The sequence below is a fragment of the Anopheles arabiensis genome, chromosome 3 (assembly GCF_016920715.1).
Source record: "Anopheles arabiensis isolate DONGOLA chromosome 3, AaraD3, whole genome shotgun sequence".
NCBI lineage: Eukaryota > Metazoa > Arthropoda > Insecta > Diptera > Culicidae > Anopheles > Anopheles arabiensis.
Genome location: NC_053518.1, coordinates 41,561,508 through 41,586,677, shown reverse-complemented (window position 1 = coordinate 41,586,677; position 25,170 = coordinate 41,561,508). Strand labels below are relative to the sequence as shown.

The following is a 25,170-nucleotide window of genomic DNA, read 5'->3' as shown; positions in this document are numbered from 1 at the left end:
ACTTCCCAGAAAAATCTACGTGAATCTTCACCAGGCAGGAAATAAAGTCAGCTCGTCCAGAGTGCACGAAGCGAAACCTGAACAATTGCCACCCTGAGGCACTCTGTTGTCGTTTTACCGGGCGAGGGAGCTTAAAGTCCCACCGCATAATATTGACCGTTTAAAGAACAGCAGGGCGAGTCTAGCCACTCCGCCAGTGCATCAGTACCGAACCATTGGCTTTATCGGATAAAGCCACACCACGAGTGGCAACGGTACTACGGCTATTTGCAAGTTGTCCCATTCCTCCCAGCAGAATTTGTCTTTCCCAGGCCACCCCGGGCTAAAGACAGGCTAGAGTCAAACAACAGCAACAGGGATGTAAGAGCAACAAATATCCGCAAAGCATAAACAACTTGGATGCTTCACAGGAAAGCACGAAGCATTTGTCTGTGGTTGTGTAGCGTAAGGAAAGAGGAATCTTACACGTGCCTTGCCCCTCCAAGCAGTAGCTGGAAGATATGGCGAACCATCGTAAGGACTTTCTGCCGGTGCCGTGACATTCTTTTGTGCAGGAAGAATGAAGCCTTCTTCCCATTGAAAGGTGAAGAAAGAAGATGAAAACGTTCAGGTTTACCCGTTTACTTTAGCCCCCATGGGCGTAGTAGTGGGGGAACACGGAAGCAAGAATGCAGTGTTATGTTCACCCAGTTTAAATGAAATGTGCCCCGTTTTCATCAAATGTGGTCATGGGCTTTGCTTCTATTTCCGTTTGAGCTTTAGCGAGAAGTAAAGAAATGGAGAAAGAGAGAGAGAGAGAGAGAGAGAGAGAGAGCTTAGTAAATGATTGTTTGCCTTCCACTTACCGACATGGTTTTACTTAGTTTGTACGTTTCTTTGGAGTTGGTCCTCCAATCGAGAGGCAGAACGACATAAAACGATAAGGGTTTATTTTTAATTAAACTTATTTCGTGTGGTCATGTTTCCTGTCCAGATTGCAATGAATTCTACTAACAGTATCATTGTAACTCTAAATGGAGTTTTGGGGAGATGCTTGTCATGATGCTTCCTCTTATCTATAGCGGCATTTTCAATGACACTTCCGCTAATGTCATTTCCGTATTACACATCTACGATTGACGTTTAATTCAAATGACTTCAATTAATTAGCATCGGGCCATTAGTATACTGTAACACCATACAGGGCGCAACCATTAATTCTATATTTGAAAGCATTCACACCTGCACAAACAGCTTCGCGTAAGAGCTTTCTTGCGCATTTTTTAAATGCCAAGATGTCCTGCTAAACCGAGTCACCGCACGCCTCTGGGGACATTCGGTTTTCATTATCATTCCACCACTCAGTGCATCAAATTGAGTTTAAATGCAAAATTGAAAAACCTTTCCTACATCAACGTGACGGAAGCGTGCATAAAAAAAAACAAAAAAACCCTCCATCTCTCCTGTGTGGCTCTCACGTGTGGGGCGTGTTGCTTGTCACGCGGTTTGACACACGCCTTCACGGCTTCCTTCCGAAGCGCCGTGTGTGTATGTCTCTGTGTGCGAAGCCTTTAGCCCGGTGAGACACGCCGGGTATATTTGTAAGTCGTTAGCAGCGACTGCTGCCCGCGATGGCTTACATTGACAAACGAACCACTTTGCATACCGTGAGACACACGAGTAGCGCTGTCAGGCGCGCATCACACGGCACCGTACCCGTGCGGCCGTGTTGGTTCTTTCACTTATAGTCACCCGCTAGAATGTGTGGCCCAGAAAAGAAGTGCCCGGCGAAGTATCCAAGTGTTTGGGCGGTGTGTTGCATAAGGCAAGATTAGTTGGTAAATGGTAAAAGCGTGTGGAGTGCGAGAAATGGAAGTATGTGTATGTATGTTTACGGGAAAACGCATGCAACCAAGTGTGGAAGGAATCGATTTTGCTTCTATGTGCTGCAGTTTCTTTGGGATTTGAGGTACGGAGCTCGCCACCTCGCTTTGAAGTACAAATGACGAAGAGCATCAACACGGAGCGAGCGCACCAAACCGTATCCATGTCGCCTTGCCTCGTGTAACTGTTTCGTACGGTAAGAAATATGGTTATTGGTGTCTTTTGATTCTGACGTGATTAGAATGAAAATGTACGGATCGAATCACGTCCTGGTACGAGTTCGCTAGTATAGCAGTGACACATGTTTGCGCATAGAAATTGCTTATTTTGCAAAAGGATTGCAAGCAGTGTGATGGAAAAAGAAAGGTGCTTAAAAGATCTTATACGGGTTTGTGATGTTGGATTGTTTCTTTATCAATTCTACTCTTTCTAACGGTAGTGCAACATGTAATTTTTACTTAGAGTTTATTGATTATGGTCTTTGTTCAAGCAAATTTTTCCAATTTATTCACAACGGATAGGTTTTAATTATTGTACTCATCTAAAGTTTTCGTATTATTCACTAGATAATAAAAAAATCGAGGGGAGATGCAATGGTACAGTCACCAATTTGTACAATTCAAAAACATGACCCCATGTGTTCAAGCCTCCGCACGTTACGTGCTAGCGTACCGTATCGAACCTTTTTGTATGGAGAGTTTGATAGTACAGTACGCTACACGAGCCCGGTACGTGTGATGGTCTTGTCATATGTCATACACTTTATCGCTTATTTATCGCACACTGAACTATATTTTTGCTTCAATTTGTAAAGAAAACATCATTTACGAAGGGAATGAACTTTGTTCACACTTTTCGTATTAAAACAAAATTTGACGGTATGGTATGAAAGGACGCTAGAGTCTGCCAGAACAGAAAGCCAAAATTGACTCAAATTGAAAAATACTATAGCGGATTAGCCCGCGACGTGTGGCGGCCCGCTTATGTACCGTCCTCCCATAGCTAAAACAGACTATCCGGCTGCGTGGTGCTTAATAGGTCTAGTAAGATTGATATGCATTTGCATTATTACGTATCAAAATTTGAAAATTCAACATTCAGGTAGATTTTGATAGTAATTCTCGTACACAATCTTAGGAATCTTGTAGAAGCTATAACACTTTTATGTTAACCATTTTCCGGTCGTGTCTGAAGTGGTTGCACAAGATGCAATAATTTCATTTACCAAGCAAACAGCATTCAGTCGATAATTTACCATTTCATTAACAAGAGCTAGAGGCCTAGGATGATATCAACGAGTTATTTTTCCTTTCCGAGCGAGCAGCATTAGCGACTGCACGAATAGAAATAAAAAAAGACATAAAAAGCGAAACAATACATACTTAGCGACTACATTTAAAGGACATGCAATGTAAAGCAACCACCAGTTGCAATCAACAACAACAAAATTGCAATGACTTTACTGTCAACTAATTTTGCAGATTTGACCAAGCGAATAAAAAGTCGCACTAAGTACTAAATACAAAGCTACTACATATCACGTCTTCACAAAGTGCACTTAAACATTCTCCTTGATTAAAATCAAGATGATAATTGTTCCGTATGTCGTGAGAAATTATGCCAGAAACGCGTGGCAGATCCCATTCATTCCTAAACGGGTCAAGGATAGTCATAAACACTTTGATTCTGTTCCACTACAATGCCATAATTAATTCCTCATGCAAGAGTAGAAACACAACGCGTTATTACCACGCCTATGCACTAACACTAGTAATGCAAAGGGCAAACCGTGCCAGGTACCAATTAAAACACAGCTGCATACATTACTCCCAAATGGGGTGCTATCCAGTAATCCGGTGCGTTACAATCGACTTAAACCCCGGAAAATGTGTTTGGCTTTGGTCAGCCACGAACGTTTTGCTGGCGATGATTGGTAAATAATTAAATTATTCCATTCCTGTAAAAGCTTTCGGTGGTGCTCTCGGCCCTGGAAATTTGGTGGAAAAGAGCTGTGTAAGTGATGCTTTGGCGATAAAGAAAACCACACAGCCGATGGGTATGGTACGGTGCAATTTTGGCTAATGTATGGTATTGGTATCATTGCTAATATTGCTTCATGGGCGGAAATTGGTATATTGTTAGCACGGTAATGGTTTACCCGTGAAGCACTGCGACACACGACAAATATGTGCCGGAATGGAGGTTTTCTCGCTGACATTAGCATAATTTCTGTCCGGGACCGTGTTGGATGGCTGGATGAAGGTTTTATTCCCTCAGTTCGGTGACAAGATCGGATGTACACCCAACAAATATGTTTACCGGAATGGGACAATTTGTGACGCGTGTGCTGCAAGCTTCCCCTTTGCAACATTGAACCATACTGCCCAGTTGGTTACCCCGGTTCCCTGTTTCGTAATAAACAAATTAAGCCACAATAAATCCATGGCACAAGCTGACACACTTTCACTCTACAGTGAATGAACATAAATAGCTCGCTTACGATGGGGATTGGATTGTCCTATGAAATAGTTGCATTTAGAAGAGCTGCACAAAACGCATGGGTGGTAAAAAAGAAGCTTCACAACTATTTTTCAACAATTCAAATCAACGCATTTCAACTGTTCACTTTTATGTGTAAATTACACCAATTCTAATTCAATTTGTAGCGATACAATACTGCTCTCTTGTGCTGCAGCTATCCGTTTGCTGTCTGTGTGTGCTGCGCATATTACGCGCAACAATTAAAAATTCATTACTGTTACAAATTATGGTGCCGTTCTGATGGTTGGAGAACTGGAGCTTGTTAAAATGCTACAATCTAGCTCTTCTCGTTCTGTAGCGTATGTTGCAACGCTCCTTCATGCAATAATCGTTCTAATGGGAGAGAAGCAGGAGCAGGAATTTTAAATTGAAACAGCCTTTGGAGGGGTTGTTTCACACACACACATGGAAACACATATTCTGGAAAAGATGGAAACTTGATACTTTGTATGGAAATCAATTACACATGTGCGTCAGTCACATACAGAATGTGGAATGTGCACAGTGTTTCATGTTGCTATTGAATGTAAAATATAGTCATAATAGTGATTAAATTCACATCAACAGATGAGGATCTATTGTTTAGAGTAAAACGAACAAATGGGTAACAAAACAAAACAAACTAATTTTAAAAATTATCATATTGAAACAATCTATTCATATGGCCTTATTCAAAGGCATTGCAATAGGCTGTCGTTTTAGTAAAACAAACCCTTATATAAAATGAACAACGGTGCACATTGCAGTCTGTCGCAAGATTGGTTTTGTTTTACAAAATTTTCGAAATGTGTCCCTTATTTTCTTGAGTTTTTAATCCAAAATGGTTTTAATTATTTTTGTTGTTTCAAAATGGATAGAACTTAGCCAAAGAAATCATGAAACGAATAAAAAAAAAGTAATTCTCATTTAAAATTCGAGAACGTCTAAAAATATTTTGAAAATAAAAAATAAATAAAATGTTAAGAATATGAAAATTATAGCATGAAAATATAATATTTGTTATCAGACGCTAGTTTAATTGTTTTGTTTGTTTATTTGTGTAATTGAATTCAAAGTTGTGCGTAATTGTTTCCAACTTTTACATTGTGTTAGGACCCATTCTTCAATATTCATCCATGAATAATGACTTTAAAGCCTTTGAAAAGCGTATGAAACAATCTTATTACACAAAAGAAACCTGCAAAAACTAATTTAAAAACTCCTCTTTATCATATCAACAATAATACAGTTATTTGAAATCTGCCATGAAAACAAAGCTCGTAATATTAAGTGTGATTACATTCTTTATGTATAATGAAAACAATTTGTATGAAAAATTAAATTTATTTTATTATGTTTCTTCGTGCAAAAATAAGTTTTTTTACAATCTATTTTTACAATGTCAGAAAATAGCAGAGTTCATCACTCTAAAAGCTCTACGCTCAGTATGGTAGCTTATTGAAATAATTTAAAAGTTTCACTACTTTACAAATAATATGATTTCCCCATATTGGCTTAAATTAATTCAATTAAATGAATAATCATATACGGATGATCTATTGATTTCGCACTCCCGAATAATGATACCCGTCTCGAAACAGGATATAATTGATACCAGATAGTCATCAACCGATCGGCACCATCAATTTCCATCGATCGGCAATTAATCCCCGGACATTCCCGGCACGTGGCGCCGCAATAAAAATCTCATACATTTAATTCGACACTTACAATTCACTGCCCGTTGCATTACATTATTTATTTGCATTGGCTGGCACACTTTTACTCATGCCGGCAAACGACACATGGGAACGATGGTGACAAATACCATCCGCCCCTAGCGCTGCCGACGGCCTCACAGATCGATCTATCGAATCGTGATTTATGGTTCGGCCGGTTCTTTGATCGCCAGTTGACCGCCGTACGCTTGCACCGGTGACGCTCTGCCGCCAATAATTGACGCACTTTCGGCTCGAGTTAATTCGTATAATGCCTTCGCTCATCGATCGTGAGGATTGACTTTAATGGAGGCAGAATTGGGATGAGCATAGGCATAAAAATGGTGCCGCAAATAGACGTGCTAACGTGACACAGAGTATGGGAATGTTAATGTAGCACTAATTGAAATTGAATTTTCATAGGCAGACTATCGGCGTGCACATTATTGAGGAAAACTCTTGGCTGCTGCTGCTGCACTGGCTACAACAAATTGGAACTGAACGAGGCTGATGGATAAAATAAAGTGGCAAATGGAAAAATTTAATAAAATTCCCCCACGCGATTGTCGGTAATTGATGAGCTGTATTTGGGGGGGACAAAGTTTGGAAACTCGGTCAAAATGAGCGCACATTTGTGAGTGGTTTTCTAGAAATTCCTTTTTATGGTAGGCAAGCATAATAGACCTATCATTTGTGGTCTGCTTCCCTTACGGCAATGCTTCTAATCTATTACGATTACGAGGGAAAGGTGGGCCAAATATCTGAGAAATGAGCAATCGATTTTTATTTATTTTCCCCCACTTGCTTTTGAACGATAGAAGAACAAGAAAACCTCTCGCACCTTAGCAGCATTTTCTCATTTCGCTTCCTTTTGGTGCGGAAGTTTTTTATCGCTCTCACCATCCCTGAAGAAGACGTTCATCCTTTTCGCATTTGTGTGCAAACGCTGAAATTTCCCGCACGCTAAGAATTCCAAATTCTTTACAATTTGCTTTTCGCTCGAATGATGCTTTGGAGTTTGTTTTTGTCTGTAGCGTTTCTTGCTCGGCTGTCCTTGCTTCAACACCCAGGCAGCGACACAAGTATCGCCCTTTGAGCTTGGCTACATTCCTATCGCGTTTCGTTAAGAAAGGTTGTGCACAAAAAAAAATGGTAAAATTGTTGCCTGCTGAATGGCACGCCGAATTCGGACGGAATATTTCAACCCACTTGGTGATGTTTATTATTTTCTGATAGCAAAACATTTCCTTTAATGGGTGGGATGTTTGTATCTTCTTTTTGCTGGTTTCTGTTATTGTGCTTTTCTTGTTTGGGTGAAGAGAGCAGCTTGTCCGAATGAATTTCTATTCTGCAGCAACTTGATGAGCATGCTCATATTAGGGTTCGTTGCCTTGGTGGAATGTAAATGAACGGTAAATTACATTAAACTATTTAAACACGTGGAAATTATCTCTTTTTATAACACAAGAAGGCTGAGAAATTACAATACAACTTCCACAAAAAGCATTAAATCGATTTTTAAACAATTCACACTATTGCTCATTTTCAAGTTCTTTTTAAAACTCTTTTTGATTTAATGTTTCCGGAACCTTCGCGACAAACAAACGTCATGTAGCAGTAGTTGTAATGTTCTATCCATCCTAATCAGTCACTCATGAAGTTTCCAGAAATGTTACGATAGCAGATTAATGCTTCTCTGAAACCATTGTTACCCACGTGTTGCTTTAAGCGCAATACAGTTACAAGGAATAACAATAAAAAAAAAACACAGAACCAGTTTATAGATAACTTTCATCCGGCTCGAATAATAATAAGCTCAGAAACCAATGCAAATGTCCCGGCATGCAATCAAAGTGGAATAATTCCATAGAACTGTGGTGCGGACAACAGCAATGCTTCACCCGACGTTCGACAGACTGGACGGAGTCTGATTGCATAGTTAGGCACGTGAAGACGATGATGATAATGAATATCGTTTCAATGGTTGATTGCAGAATTGTTATGGGAGGCAGAATTTAAATTACGATGAATTTCTGCTGACGTTGAACGACCATGTTGATAAAGCGTTGCGGTGGACAGGGCAGCTTGGTTCAGGGGTGATCACGCACATGCGACAATAACAAGAAGAGATAATAGCGAGCACAAAGGAAGATGAGATATTTCGCTCCGTGGTATGATGCTTTTGGGGCAAGTATAAAGCACAACATCAGTTGAAGCAAAACGAAGGTTGCTTTCATGATTTTTCGGTAGCCGTCATTATGTGTTCGTCTCAAAAACACTGACCGAACGTATTTAAGTGACCTTCCTACACGCACACAAATACACATTGCTGGAATTGTGTCAAAGGTTAAGGCAAAGGATAAGTGGCCATGATTGGAAAACATCATCGCTGCTGTATAAATCATACACTTGCTTCTTTCGCATAAATCCACACACTCTCGGTTTGTTATATTCACACTCTCGGTTTGTTACGCTTCGTTACATCCCCCCAACACGGGCAGCTGAGAGAGCCGCCGACCTTCTAAAGCAAGCGCTTGCATACACATCCTCACATAGGCTCCTGAGTTTTTCATGCCCAGTCAAGGAGGCAAGGTCGTGCGGCGAATGAATTATTGATGTTAATCACAGACCCAGCTGCCAACAGGCTGTTAGATTTATGAAATTTCAATTGCCCTTTCGGTTTCGGTTGTACGGTCGCTCAAGAAACCGTATCGACTACAGCAAGCCCCTGTGAAGCGAAAAAGGGAAAGCAGAAGAAAGCAAACCGCCCACGGCTTGCACAGCAGCAGCAAAGCCAAAAGATTGCTTCCACTTCCTCGCTTCTATTTGTTCTTCCATTAGCGTAATTGAGTTAGTATTGACCTTCTAAATTGTCTGCTACGGCTGCCGGTTTAGCTTGCACGTGCTTAAGCGAAAGCAAGCGAACCCCTCGACGACCCCACCAAAGCCCAGATGATCAAATGACAGATCATACTACAGAATAAGGAGGCAGGAAAAAAGTAGGAAGTAAACGAAAAACTGTTGACTTGTGCCAGTTCCGGTCAGCTGACAGTGTCACTCACGGGCCGTCCCTGTGCCGTCTGTACAGCGTCTTCCGAATGCACACACCGAACGATATCGAAACGTTGATAGATTAGATTCTATGAACGTTGCAGAACAGCCAAGCATAATGATGTACCGCAAACGAAAGACGAAAGCAGAAGGACAAAAATGTGCCTTAATTTAGCATTTTTGTTATTTTTTTTCTCCGTGCTGTCTTTCCATCGCCCGAGGCAGAAAAGCGTTATGCTCACCCGACTCTTTAAGCCGTACTGGTGCTTAAACGGAATCTGATTGGCAAGGAAGCGAAAGTTTCGAGACAAACTTTTTAATTACAGTTTATAATCACCATCCTCTGTCTTAACCTGTCCAGTGTTCTTTTTTTTCTGCAACGAGTAGGTCCTGGCTCCGGTGATGGTTTTGATCGAGGTTAAAAACCGATAAATTGACACCGGAATTGGTGAGACGGAAATGATGAGAAGATTGTAATGGAGTGTTTTTTGCAGGTCTGTGGGTTCAAATTTTAAAGTTTAAAGTTCAAATTGCCACATTCACTGACGTTTTATTAAGTAATGGAAATCTAAAATTCTTTAAAATATTGTTCATAATAATCGCGATGATTAAAAAACTTAAGACTTTCTGAAGATTTTCTATTTAATTCATTTTCCGTTGTCGCTTCCGGAGCGATAGCGCGAGCATGGATCGGTACCTTTGAACAATCAAATAACGATGTATTATCAACATGCCGGAAGCTCATAAAATGAGGATTCCGCCTTCGTGTAGTTTCATTTTCGAATCAATGCCACAGCATCTTGAAGAGTGATGCTACACGCCCGGGATATCTTATTTCCGGCACACTAGCCCACTTGCTCACACTTTCAACCGGCGTGAAAAAGCAACCACAAACCAATCCTCGGAAACTCGAGACGTCATCCCCGCTGGCTCCAAACGATATAATCATAAAGCAACTGCCGATGGTTGAGCTACTGAGTTGAGCTTCCGGCCCTAGCACAAATTGTGCGGTGTGGGTTTAGTGTTGCCATTTACTTCCGATTTCCAAGCCAACATCATCATCATTGCCATCGTCTTCGTAGACATTCAAACTGGTGGGTGTTTCCACGCAAGGATTCGAAATGTGCATTTCCTTTCAATATGACACAGTTGTGCACAGTCGATTGAAATGAACATTCCTTTGTGGATGTGTGTGTCTGTGCGCGTTGGAACCCTCACCAACGCGTGTGAGTGGAAGTCTGCCACGACACGGAAATAGATCCACCGTCGTGCGAGTGAACAATTGGCAGGATTGCCTGCAGACCCCGGCAACTGGGAGCGTTTATCGAGTATGTTCACTGTTCTATCGACTGTCGGCTGAAGTATTTGCACACTTCAATCAGATCTGCATTCTTGAAGTGAGCAGCCAGGGAATGTGACAATTTCCGCATCGAAAAGGGGACTTGTTGCTGAAACGGGAGGCGAACAGAGGGGAAAGCTGTCCTAGGAATTGGCAATTGGAAATAATTTTCCCAAGCCAGTGGTTGGAATGGTGCTGCAGCTGATCCTGCAGCTAGCTTGTGTGATGCGAATGTAGCAAGTAAAATGATAGCCACTCGTAAGACACAAAGCAAAGATAAAAGGGAATTGATTTCAATCACTATTGCAATCGTACGTTAACTGTAATGATCGTTTTAAGCGAAGAGTATTTGTGTACAGAGCACAGTCTTTTTCATTGTTGCGCATTCAATTAAATACCAATTTTGATACAATGTGTAGCAATATCAAACGAAGATGTTCCTGTTGATCTGATAAACAAATATTTTATTCCTTTCTGTATCTGTATAACGTTCCAAAGAATGTGATTTATCGAAAATAGGATGTCGTTTTATCACATCTGTTGAAGCAATGATGAATGAATGGCAATTATTGGATGACTTTCATCAAAACGTTTTCCGTTCGACATGAAGCTTATCTTTGTATTTGCCGAAGTCTCCGAAGAAGTGTGCTATTCTTTCTTTGACTCGTTATCTAATCTTGTACAATTTTATTGCTTCCTGGATGTTAAATACTGACGAATTGTTTCCTTTGCGCCAAGTATAGCATATTCGCAGTATAGATACGCAGCAACGCTGCAAACAACCTTCTGTGGAACTTGCTAAAGGAACATGCTGAAATTCATCCTTCAAATGAAGGCATCCAATATTGGGGCCCTTCACGATTCTAGTCAGTTTTTTATGGAGTTTGACACTTGAAGGCTGAAATCATGTAAACACATACAAATTCACACACAAAACTAGCCTGCAATTTTCAGTCTAGATTATTCTAGCCTCAAAGCTAGAATTAGATTCGAGTACCTGCTCGAAAAATGGCAAAACATTTATGATGGGTGATATTTACATATATCCCAAGGTGCATTCAAAAGATCAGGTGATGGAATATAGAATCACAGAGTATGTACTTCAGGTGGTTCTATAGCATATTTTTATAATCAATTTTGAACATCAATTTTTGACAGAACGGGTGAAAATTTTTGTTCAAACAAGTTTATATATATATTATAATTATATATAATTATATATAATAATATAATTATATATAATATATATTTATAACAAGTTTATAATATATATATATATTATATATTATTTTATTTTTATTTTTATTATTATTTTAATCACTATCAAGCAAGATTTTATGGTGGTTATTTTCTATCTACGTCAGCGGTCGCAAACTTTGCCGAAAGAGCAAAATTCTACAACATTGGTTCGTTGAGTTTCACGTGGCGAGCTAAATTATTAAACCAACTGTTTATATATTTATGAACTGATTAGAGTCATCATCTCAATGTCAAAGAGCCGCATGCTCTTACTGTACTGTTCCGATCGCTGACCTAGGTAATTTAAGTTACTGACCTCCTATTGCAATTGTGTCAAGATCGTACTATCTCTCACAACTCTCATCATATAAAGCTTTTTGATGTTTTAAAGATAAGAACAGAACCCTGTATGTCTTATCATCCATTGCACTAAGGTATTTTAGTTTATCTGTGCTGCTATTTCGATGCATCACTTTCCATTATTTATTGTCTAGAAGGCGACTGTGTAGTCTAAAAATAGAATGCGTCTAAAAATAGAATGAATCAGTAATAAGTTATCCGAGCCACTAGTAGGATTTACTGCAATGCAAATATTTTGTCCGCTATCGCACGGCTGCTAACGAATCAAAACTTACCATCTTTTTGCAAACACCGTCATAAAATAGTTGGCTGGTGGTAATAGACAACAGTGGCGGATCAAAAACTGAGGAAGGTTGTAGCAACGTGGTAAATTCTTCGAGAATCACACTTATGTGTGTTTCATGTATCTTGATTTGCTCTTTCGCAGTTTCGTTATTTTAATAATTTCACTTAAACTATACACGATTTAATGTTTACAAAATTCCTTAGTGTTGTGCAAGTGGTTGTTCAAATAGAAAAGGATTCATTCAAGTTCGAATGCTTATTTGATTGTAAAACAGGAATACACGACAAAATATAAACAGGTCAAAATATATAATTTTTACCGAATCAAATATGATTTAATAAAAACGACTGTAGTGGTGATGATGATAGTGCAAGGACGTTCAATCATCTGAAAAAAAAATCTGTTTAAGTTCAAAAAGATGTTAAGACTTTATGCTGATTTGTGTGTAGATACTTTGATGCACAAATTATTTCCAAGTTGGCGAACAACCTATTACGGGTTCAAACCGCTGTTCTGCACCATGTTGGGATGCCATTTGACACGTTAATACGGGTCAAACGATAGATTTCCGAAGGCAAGAAGATTTCTTTGTTAATTGTTGCTTAAAACCTTTGCATTTTAGATTGGGACTCAGGACTAAAATTCAATCACCAGCATACAAAACAAATCGCCAAAAGAAGAAAACACTCAAATCTGTCAAAGTGCAGAGAGAAACACTAATTTGAACAAATCAGTTAAAACAGTCAACAAAGAATAGCTGTGTGGAGACAACTCAACAACTGGCTGATAAAGTTGTCTAGACTTTTTTCTTATTTATTATATTTTAATATGTGAAGGGTGTTGGTGGAGATACATTCTATATTCTTCTTTTTGTTCTATGATACAAGAACCGTTGTCAGTCAATGCCTGTCAATATCAGTAGTGGGCTTGGCTTTCAATGACCTACTGATTACATATAGCAGGATAGTAGGTCCTACGAATGGGGGCACGGTTCACTTGAGACTTGATCTCATGACGGGCATGTTCTTAAGTCGTAAGAGTCAACGACTGTGCCACGAGACCTGCATATTCTATATTCTACCTCTATTAGCTTCCACTTTTAAGACTATTTATATATTCTGTTATGTTTGATATTACTTTTCATATCAATTACTCAAACGAATACATACAGGGTTTTACAAGTAATTTTACAATGTGTGCTGCATATTTTGTCGAACACGAAATTTACCATGACTCCTAGTATGTACTTGGACAAGTCCAAAATTAATTAATTCCCCTTCTAAGTTTAATTTTGACAGCCCTATCGAGGTGCAGGTTTTCCTATGTTTTCTACAATATTTTACACATTTTGACATCTTTCCCCGAGTTACGCGAATAATGCGTTCCAGTAACTCGGATTTACGCGTAAGTCGAATATCACGTTTTTCAGCCAAAATATGAGTGATGAAAAGTTATTTATAATTTATTTTAATAATGTAATAATCCAGTATTACTTATTTCATACAATTCGAGTAGAAAATTCGGTTATTTCTGTTTATTTAGCGATTTCGCACTTTTTGCCAAGCTGAAATTTTATTTGGCAATTGTTCGAAGAAATTGTCCCAATTTGATGTATAGGCGAAAGGCCATGAGAGTGACAATAGACAATTTCCTGACAATTTTTTCAAAACGGGAGCTTTTGTCACTTTTTTGAGTTTTTGTAAAAATTTTGTAACCTGGAGCAGCCAGGAAATAAAGTTGACAAAAGTTGACAAAATTTGACGTTCGCGAAAAAGCGTAAACAAACAGCTATTTGGCGCAGTTGTGACCCATTACTACGATAATAGTGCTAAAATGAATGTTTCTAATTGATTTATGTACCTATTTCGTGCTTCTTAAACCAAATATCGATGATACTCAGATGTTGGAGTTTTTTATCGCTCTTCTGTATGTTTTTGGTGCGGCCACGAGAAAAGCTCTTTTTTGCAGTTGACAAGCATTTTTGACAAAGTTGAAATTTTTTTCAACATTTTGTCAGCTCCGTGGCCACGCGCTATATGAACTGTCAACATTCAAAATGCGTATATCTCAAATTCGCGTAACTCGAGTGCCTCGTAACTTGGGGAAAGACTGTACTTTATGCACAAAAACGGATAGAATGATGGATCGTTTGATCCATAACTCGTTTTAGTCACTGCGTAATTAGAAGTTGAAAATACACTCCAAAATTAACTAAACTCCAAGTTCGTACTTTGAGTTAAAGTAAATTTTGTGTTCGACAAATAATGCAGCAAACATTGCAAAATAATTTGTAATACCCTGTAAGACTTTGTTTGGAATTAATAGTTTCTTTAAATCGAGTACCCTATTACAAGGAGGAAATACTTTACAAAGAAGAATGATGATTGTTTTAATGATTTTTTTTATATTAGGATTGTTTTGAGTTTAAAAAAATAAGTAATCAAACATCAAAAATTAATGAATGTATTCATGCTTTAATTTTGTTCCATTACCTGTCACAGTTTGATTGTCCTACTCGAAATTTAACCATGCATGTCGTTAACAAAGATCTAATTTTCTTTCAATCCTTTTTTCTGCTTCTAATTACAGGCAGACCGCCCCATACACACCTCTGCGGCATAATATGCGCTCACTTAAGCCAAACACCGGTACAAACCAACCCGCGGTACGCTGCAAGTGACAAACCCCCGGTCCATCCCGCTCACCGCGCTAAACGTTGAGTCACACATACGCTTCCCAGCGAAGCTTTCAAGTTCTCGCGTCAAAACCACATCCTCCCCGCAACCACGCAACAGCATGGCCCTCAGTACGACGACCGATGCATCGGTGGATGAGATCGCACAAAAACGGCTCGAGTGTCTGGAAACGCTGAATGAAACCGTCGACACGACGATATCGGGTAAGTGCGTGTGGTTGAAGCCACCATCAGTATGTGTGTGTGTGTGTGTGTGTGTGTGTGTGTGTGTGTGTGTGTGTGTGTGTGTGTGTGTGTGTGTGTGTGTGTGTGTGTGCGAGTGAGTAACTAGCTAAAGTGTGCTATTCCACTTCCTGCGTGGTGAAGTAGCAGAAAGGAAACACTCACCACCGGGTGCAAAGCATCGCGCAAACAAAAACGCCAAACAACTGTGGTGAAAATCCAATTAAAAGTTTATCTGATTAATGATGGAGCAGTTTGCCATTTTGCTCGAAGAGAAAGCGACGAAGAATAAGAAACGTAAACGCGCAGCGAAACGTGTAAGAAAATTCAGACTATAAATGCCCCAAAAGGATGCAGGATGGGGATGGGTGGAAAAGGGCGAAAGCGATGTAATGCAATGGAGAGTGCATAATGATTGGATTTACAGTTAATTAGAAGGTTGAATCATTATTTGTTGCGCAATCGATCGATGACACGAGATTGGTTCGGTCTGCCCGCCCGCAAGACAAGACGGCGGAAGTTCACGTCTTACTGGATGGACGAGGGCAAATTGTTCTTCACCCTGACATCTCTATTTTCTTCTCTTTCCACTCGGTTTAAAAAACACAAGGACTCTTCTGCCCCGGGACATGGGATGGGTGGTTATGTTGGCCGGACACTGCTGCAGGCACCTCGGCATACGCCCTCTGTCCCGCCTTCATATCAGGTTTCGATCCAACGAGTAAGTGCAAACAACCAACTCCTTTTCGATCGATTTTCCACTTCCACGTTTTCCTCCATTTCCACAACTAAACGTGTGTCCTTTTCGTTTCTTCTTCCGTTCCGTTCGTTTGCAGGGTTTGCACACAAAGTGTGCAGTGAGAATGGGGAATGGTTCCGGCATCCGGAGACGAACAGGAGCTGGTCCAACTACACAACATGCATCAACCTGGACGACTTCGAGGTAGGTGAATGGCATTAGTGATCACCGGTTGTTTTTTATTGTGTTGCACCTCTTCTCACACCTCTATTTTACGTTCTCTCACTCTCTTACTCTTTCTCTCTCCCTCTCTCTTGCCCTACCCACAGTGGCGGAAACAGGTGAACCTAATATACGAAACCGGATACGCCATCTCGCTGATAGCCATACTGCTATCGCTCGCTATTTTAAGCTACTTTAGGTAAGCACCCGTTTCAGCGCTCGACGGTGGGGTTAATGAATTTCGTTTATGCTCATTAGGGTTAAGTTACGATGCGACCGTCGCAACAAGGGATGGGCTTGGGCAGTTGATACGCGATTGAGTTTCAGCGTGGTTTAAATAAAAATGGTAGCGGATGGACACGAGCATCTAGCGGTTTAATGAGCGTTAATTATCCTTTTTAATTGGACAAGGAAGATTCTGAACGCGAAGGATGGTGAGACCGTGGGCAGTAGCTTTCGAAGGGCTAAATTCGCTACATTGTATTTAAGTAAATAAAAAAAACTCTAATTTATTAAAATAATCGATTGAATGAGACGTAAGACACGACAAAATTATTGTTTGTTATGTCTTTCAGTCTCAGCTTAAACGAACGCATTTATGGAACAAAATATTGGAAGGATATTCTATCTGCTATCTTGTCAATGGCAAATGGGAATTTGTCTAGCAAATTTTTGTATTGATATCTAAGAACTAAACTTAGATAAATCCTTTTTTTGCAACTTTCAATAAAATTCATATTTTATTGTTTATTTTGGTTTTTTCTTTCATATGTTCTGCTTACAGGGTATCGAGTCATATAATGGAATAGTTCAATCGGTTAAAAGAATATTTCAAACCGGTAGTGGAATTGTGCAATCATTCTATGTAGGTTTGCAATCATTTAATGGAGTGTTGCAACCGAATTGTGGAATTTTGCAAGCAGACTGTGGAGCTGTCATCAGACTGTGAGTGCCGGTGTAAAAAAAATCGTATTGATATCGATGATGTTTTCTAAAAACATCATTTTGGATGGTTTTCATATGGCTTTCAGATGTACACATTATAAACTAAATGAATCCTGCCGTGGAGTGTTAATTAAGCATGGTAAATAAAAAAATAAATGAAAATGTGTTGGGGTATTTACAGAGGCACCCATAGTCTGACAACCGCTCCACAGTCTGCTTGCAAAATTCCATTCCAAAAAATCTATTCCTACTCGAAAAACATCCCAATTTGTCATATTTAAATTATTTAAAAAAACCTGTGCCAAAAAAGTCTTAAGAGCTCCCAAGGTTTTATGTTCTATACATTGTCTGTTAATTCGCAAAAAACTAGTTGCGACCGAGCGCGATCACAAAAGTTATGGTAATTAAATTGTTTCACAGTAAAAAAATACTAAAAATACATGATTTTTGAAAATACAACCACGTATAAAATTAAAACATTAAAATCACCAACGCCATCAATCACAAGAACAGTAATAGCAATCAAAAAATCATTTAAACGTCTCTGCTAGCGTTAATCCAAATATTCCGTTTAATAATGTCAGCGAGCCTTATCCCGTCTTTATTACATTTTACATTAACCAGAGGGTCAGATGCTGCCACAGGTGGTCGCATTTAATCCATTCCCCTATCTTGGATAACGATTAATGTCTTTACGCAGCTTTGAGATACGGCATTACGACACTGCCACACTTCCGGAAGAAAATGCAACTCCCCACAGCCCATGCCCATGTCACCCGTCTTGTGAATGAAAAAGCGAAATTCAATAACAACTATCCCTCACCGTCGTGCTGCTATTTGATTATGTGTCCCTTTTACGAACGTCTTTATCCTTTTCGCCCTTCACCACTTTCTAGATCGTTAAAATGCGCACGAATAACGCTACACATGAACCTGTTCGTATCCTTTGCCTGCAACAACTCCCTCTGGCTGCTGTGGTACCGGCTGGTGTTGACCGATCTCGATCTCCTGAAGGAAAGCGGTGTAAGGCTCTGGTCAAACGGCTGACCCACCCGTTGCTAGATACACCGACGGTCCCACTTCACTCACATTAACAATCCACCCCACAATTCCGCTTTTCAACCATTACAGGCTGGCTGCATCACGCTGCATCTGGTGTTGCACTACTTTCTCCTGACCAACTACTCCTGGATGCTGTGCGAAGGGTTCTACCTTCACACCGTGCTGGTGTCGGCGTTCGTGTCGGAGAAGAAGCTGCTCAAATGGTTGCTGGCGCTCGGGTGGGGTTCGCCCGCCTTCTTCATCGTGCTGTACGGGTTTCTGCGTGGATATGCCAGCCCACCGAACGATACGATAGAGTAAGTGAGGGTTGAATAAATAAAAACTCATCGTGTATAATGGGATTGAATGAATGGTTGCCCTCATAAAACGTCAATCGGTTGATGCATTGGGCGTTGGCCATGGTGCGCTGAACGGTTGATGCGTTTGCTATTGATGGTCCAATTAAGTGCTGTACTTGCAGTTGCATTTGCATTTTACTTTCCTTTTCCTGTACCATGCAGGTGTTGTGGAAAACCAACATTATTAATAATTTTGTAGTTTAAATTTAAATTCATTTTATTATTGCTTTTAAATTTTAAATAATTTACCAAGCATCCATTATTTAACTTTTCATTTTCCTCACGCTCCCTTCATCCAGATACATTGTTTCCGGGTGCAAAGGCCAAACACAAACTGCCCATAACAATGTAAAACCCCTGTGTGTTAGTTTTTGCGACTAAATACAAACCCGTTTTTCTTCCGGCCCTGCTTTACTCTGGTGCAAGGAGAACTAACGTGTGTTAGCTTTTTTAGTTTGTTTTTCTCTCCCTATAACATTCATTTATTCACTCGCACAAACAAAAACTCCTTTGAACCCCAAATCTCGGTACTGTTGGATCGTTTTACTTTACCTATGTTTTTACCACTTTTCGTTCCCCAGGTGCTGGATGAACGATAGTTCCTTCAACAAGGTGTTCGTCGGACCGGTGTGCATTTCGATGCTGCTGAATCTGGTGTTCCTGTTCAACATCATGCGGGTGTTGCTGCTGAAGCTGAAAGCTCCGGCCGGCCCTCAGGGTGCCGGTCCGTCTAGAACGATCTTGCAAGCATTCCGGTAAGTACGTGAGGGGAGCTAGGTCGTATTCGCACCAACGAGCTTTGGCTATATTTTGGGGGCAGATTATTCATTCTCCTTTTTCGAGTCTGTGGTATCGCAGTCAAGGCAAAGGTGTACGAGCATTTTGGCTGTTACCGTTTCAGTATTGAATGAGCAGAGTTTAGTTTCATTAATTCGTATCCTCTAGGCATACTTACTGTCTGATTTGGTGTGTGTGTGTGTGTGTGTTAGTCTTGTTATGTAAATCTTGTGCTCTGGGGACACAGATTGCAATTAAAACGAGCAAGAGCAATTGGGTTTGTTAGTTATATTGAACAGAATACACTGAGATTGCAACAGTATATGAACCCTGTAAAAAATCTAAGGGTTTTTAATTGCTTTAACTGTTTGTATCCATTTTGAGCTGTGAAAAAACTGTCTATTTCAATACGTTTTATGAATAAAACCTCTAGAATTTTTATTTATTTGTTACATTAAAATAGACCTCGGATATGTTTTGGACAAATTAAAATTAACTTAATCTATATTTTTTAATGGAGATTTAATTGTTTAAACTATAGTCTTTAATCAAATGATCGATCATTATGATATTGAATTGAACAGACATGCTGCTTCGTCAAATTGTAACTGTAACTGTCGCATTTCTTCATCATAATTGCAATTTAAAAATCAAAATTACAAATCGCATCTACAACAATAGTGTAATTACAATAAATGTAGTCCAATGTAATATGCTATTTAAAACAAATCTAAATCTTATGGAATCTTCTTTATAAACACTGCCTTTGAAACATGAAACCTCAGGTTTGCGTTCAGCTATTACGTACCTTCAAAAAGTAAGAAATATTCCAATCTCCAGAACATGATTGAGCTATGAATGATTTGGTTTGTATATTCATGCTTATTCAGCTCTGATTTCAACGCAAATAACTTAGATTTTTTTGAGAAAATATACTCTGCAAAATTTACACAAATTCATTGACTCGATAAAGAAGTATCTCGATTAATGATAAATAATACGGCTAGTTCTATCTAAACTCAAATAACGAAACTAATTACAGAGAGAGGGGAATAAATTGATAAACAGCAATAGGGAGACTGTGAAATAGGGCAGAATAACAATAATTTTCCTATAAAAAACACGAATTCCCATCTTTTCCTTTCCCTACGAATCTTTTTTTGCATCAAAAATTATAATTGCCCCTCCTTCATCCTCCCTCTAAAAGCGCAACCCTTCTTCTGGTGCCCCTGCTCGGCCTCCAGTACATACTGACGCCGTTTCGTCCGGGCAACGGTCACCCGTACGAGCGAACGTACGAAACGATGCTGGCGTGCACCTCCTCGTTTCAGGTGAGTTTGGCCACTGACCAAAATTGTTCGATTGTATTACATTAACTCACGGACGTGTACGGTGTGTGTGGGTGTGTTTATGTTTGTATGTTTCTCGCAGGGGCTCTTTGTGGCGGTACTTTTCTGCTTCCTGAACGGGGAGGTCATCGCACAAGTGAAGCGCAAGTGGCGCACCGTGTTCCTGCGTACCCGCGCCAACTCCTACACCGCGACGCAAGTGTCCGTAAGTACGTTAACGGTCCTACGTGTTTGAATGATTTTTCTTTTTTTTTGGTTTTCTTCCGTTTTTAGCACCAAAGGTACACACAACACGACACCCCCTCACACGAATGCCGATAGCGTTTGACACTGTTAAAATGTCTCGTATTCAAAAAGCAGTATACAAATAGAACGCTTTTATTTTGCTCATTTAGGCTTTCAACTTAATAGTTTGCCTGTAGAAGGGACACATTAAACCTGACCTCCATTTAATTAGTGCAGAACGTCTTCACATCGCACAGCACAAAGTACCACGGTCCACACCCTGACACCGATTCGCTGATCCTACCCGGTCCCTATCCCTGCCTCTCACGTGCCTTCGATCTGGTCTTAACGTTCCACCCACCCCAAACGGGGGGTCGTTTAAATCAAAACTTAGCTTGGCGCCAGCATTGTTTATTCTCGTGGCCACCGTGTTAGTACGGACGGTGCAGCTCATGCATTTGCGCTACGATGCACCGGGGAGTGATAGTGCCTGGGATTAGAGGGTGATAAATAAAACAACCCGCATCCTCTTCACTCTCTCACCCTCTCCGCTTCAATCACCTTATCGGCGTTAAGATTGTGGATTGAGCTAGAACGTAGAAAATGAACGATGCAGGGCGAGCATGGACTAGCAGTAGACTTCACTTTACATCCTCACCCATACTCCCCATACATGAAGCAGAACAGAGAACTCCCTTTCCCGTTTGATGTATAGTTTTTCCTCTCACAAATGTATCACACTATCTCTCTCGCTCTCTCTCTATCTCACGCTCTCTCTTTCTATTTCTCCCACGTTTCTTCTCTTTTTTCTTGTTTCGTCCTATACTTTCAGTCCTACGCTATATCTGAGACGAGTTTTTAGAAAAAAAAAAATCAATTGAATGCAAGTATCTTTGTTTTTCATTTTTTTACTCTACTTAAGAAAAACAATTGACGTCAGTCCTTTTTCCACCTTCTTTCTCTTCACATGTGAATATTTACCTTCTTTTGTGTTCCTCTTGTTTGCATATTTTTGCCTTTCATTTTCGGTGAACCAAAAATTTGTAAAATCACACCAAAAAACTATTCATCAAAAACAATAGCCGTTCCGTTCCAGTCGCACAAAAGAGCTGTTGACTTGTTTTTTTAATGTTTTTTATTTTTATTTTTTTTTCTTCTCTTTTGTGTTTTTGTGTAAAATCGTTTAACTTGGGACAGTGTTTGTTTTTGATATTTTTTCAAGTCTTTTTGTTCGTTTCTTTCTTTCCGATTGTGTTTGTTTCATAAATTCGTGGTTTCATTAAATTTTTCTACATTTTAAGCTGTTTTACGTTTTTCCGTGCTTTTTTACGATTCCATTTTCAATTAAAACATTCTATTATTAACGTTTTTTCAAAAGATTTGATTTTTATGTCATGCATTCATTTTGTTTCCATTTACACATTCCCGTGCGTCTCTCACGTAGGACACAGTAGCCGCACCAGCTTTTTTGTATTTTCACAATTACTTTGTACAATTTTTAGTCACCTTGTTCGACCATTTTTCCACCTAGTTGCTCCTTTCTCACTGCTCGTTCTATTTTCCTCCTCGCTCACCCTCTCGCACCTTTTTTCTCTCTCACAAACACACTCAACCGGTTGCAGTTGTTCTTCATCACTCTACTCTGTCTGTACCTTGTACTCTACCACTCTTCACTTCTTTTCTCTCCTCCTCCCTTTCTCTCTTTCTCTCACTCTCTGCGTGTATTTTATGTCTGTACTGTCCGAAGTATAAAATAAATCCCCACATTCTAATCACAGCCGGTCACCTTGCAGTTCGTCCGTTGCGGTCCACCGGTCCCAGGTGAGGAGAAGGTTTGACTAAAGGAGTACACCGACCGCGGCCCTGCCAAATCCGCCCGCAAACCGTTCTCCTGCCGCACCCGGAAGCGTTCGTTGCTTCTGCCGACTTCCTGCATGGAGGCGTCGGATGCACCACCTACCAGCACAATGTCACGGACGGACCACCACCGTACCACGGTCTTTGATCCGACCGTCACAACCGTCACCTCGGCTACAACGACCACGGCTGCCACCGATACCGCAACTGCGACCGCTCAACCAGCTCAAAGAGTACACTTCCGACCGGAACTGGTGGCCGATGCTGGGCCGGATGGTAAAGCTTCGCTCGCGGAATCAGCGGCCACAACCAACGGTCACACCCACCGACAGCCGGTGAACGGGTTTCACGCAGCAGTGGACGACTTGCCGGACGACGTTGAGCCACCGGCGGATGAAATCCTTTAAACAGGTCCGCGTTACGCTCCTTCGGCTAGCTTTAAAACGAGGTTTAAGTTGCAACGGTGGAACTAGTTTTAATAATCAAGAAGAGGAAACAATACGGCCAAACCAAAACCAAACTATCGTACGTAACTATCGTGTTTTGCGTGAAAATGACGCGTTGTGGGGGGGGAAATAGAGGGTTTTATAAAATACTTTTAAAATAAACAATCGTTCCTGTCCTCTTTGACGCTATTTTACGCGTAACGTAAGAAGTCTCTGCACGTGTATGCAGCATGTAGATATGATAATTTGATTTTACTTTAAAGCACGGTATACCCGCTTTAACGATCGCTTCCCATACCAACTCCATGGTACTGTGTTGTCAGATACAAAAGGAATATGTACTTGTGTTTTGCACGGCAAAGAAAACAGATCGATAAATAATAATAAATGTTATTACAATGTAGTGAATGGTTTATAAAAGGTGGGTGAAACGAAAATTGAAAGAGGAAAAGCCTCTGGATTGTTCGTATATTCATGACTGTGTCATTTGCCAATGTGAAATAAACGATTCTGTTAATAGGTGGAAGCAAATCTGTACAAGGGAAGCATTAACCTTGCAATTTCCCGCTAAGATAAAACCAAAAACAAAACCAGAGTATAGCTACACTTACACTTACAAAAATACAATCCATATAAAATCACTCGAAAAAAGCCGTCGTAATGTTAAGTCGTTCGTGGATAGGATCAACGCAACCTACAAGGTAATGTAATGAATGGAAATTTAATGAAACAATTTCGCAAAGCGTTCGGCTATACTGTGTGAAACTCAGTTGCGTAATTATTAAAACTATAGAATCAAAACAAAAATAAAACACAATAGTACGCAACCACACACATAACACACACACAAACTCATCTAGATAAATTCAGAACGATTAGATAAATTGAAAGTATACACAGAATGGAAAGGCAAACTGTAACTCAAGTGAATGTTTCGATTTTTTTTCTTATTTTTATTGCTCTGAAAACATAAACGTAATACGCGGCAAATGTAAAACGGAAACAAAATTTGTGTAGAACAAAATAAAAAATGAAATGAAACAATCTATAAAATTTTACCATAAATTGATGCGCACTCGTTGTTGGTGAAGCAACAACTTCTTCGGAACGGAAGGGAGAAACGAATGAAATAAAGAGATCCAATTTGCAAGTGAAATCAATACGGTTTGATTGTACATTTGTTTGATTTTGCATGATATTGATATTACAGTAGCTATACGTACACTTTTTTTGCTTTGCAGTTTATTGAAAATATGTGATATTAGATTCTTTGAATCAATCTCGATGATGATTAGAAGCTGTAAACTTGAACAACTATCAGCTGGGCTATTAAAGTTTTTGAAAGGATTCTAATGTTCACTCCAGTTTTATTGTTTATTCTATGTTTTAAAATATATCATTATTTCAATTGTTTTTGTACAGTCTGAAAAACAAATATGAAAGAAATTTACTTTTTGATTGTGTATCGGTTTCATGAAAACATCAACGTTGCATACCTGTTCCCTCCTCTCTCTCTCTCTCTCTCTCTCTCTTCTTCTCTCTATTTCTTTCTCTCTCTTGCTCTCTTAGTTGTTGGCCTGCTCACGAAAGAGCACGTAGGTGTGACATGGCTCGGGCTGGTTAATCGCAGAACTTATTAATATTCAGCATCTAATAAGATTTTGTACTAGCCTTTATTTCAAACGAATAAACCACTGAACCATTCACCAATAGGCTAGTTCTATTTGTTCGGGCGTAAAGAGCTTCTCAGACAGGACAATCTGGTTTTAGAAACTTATTAAGTACTACGTAGCCCAATAGTCAGTGCTTGATACTGGATGACGGTCTATATGAGGCTTGAACTCACGTTTGGCATGTTGTTAATTTTTGCGAGTGGTTTACTGTACTACGGGACCGTCAGTAACATTGGCTGGTCAA

At 39.8% G+C, this 25,170-nt stretch overlaps 1 protein-coding gene across 10 annotated transcripts in view; it reads left to right on the top strand.

The window, feature by feature from the left end:
* Positions 1-23,863, top strand: part of LOC120901810 (calcitonin gene-related peptide type 1 receptor) — an 80,783-nt gene extending 56,920 nt beyond the window's left edge. For 4 of the 10 annotated variants that reach the window (XM_040310084.1, XM_040310086.1, XM_040310085.1 and 1 more), the window contains exons 4-13: positions 14,966-15,275; positions 15,904-16,014; positions 16,130-16,236; positions 16,362-16,453; positions 18,096-18,222; positions 18,331-18,557; positions 19,181-19,354; positions 20,584-20,707; positions 20,808-20,930; positions 22,729-23,863. In XM_040310084.1, coding sequence (XP_040166018.1) covers positions 15,173-15,275; positions 15,904-16,014; positions 16,130-16,236; positions 16,362-16,453; positions 18,096-18,222; positions 18,331-18,557; positions 19,181-19,354; positions 20,584-20,707; positions 20,808-20,930; positions 22,729-22,788 — 1,248 coding nt within the window. In that variant the 5' untranslated portion in view covers positions 14,966-15,172 and the 3' untranslated portion in view covers positions 22,789-23,863. Of the gene's footprint in view, positions 1-14,965; positions 15,276-15,903; positions 16,015-16,129; positions 16,237-16,361; positions 16,454-18,095; positions 18,223-18,330; positions 18,558-19,180; positions 19,355-20,583; positions 20,708-20,807; positions 20,935-20,998; positions 21,834-22,728 lie in introns of those variants that run through there. The other 6 variants (XM_040310092.1, XM_040310093.1, XM_040310087.1 and 3 more) reach the window with 6 other exon arrangements.
* Positions 23,864-25,170: the final 1,307 nt, after the last annotated feature.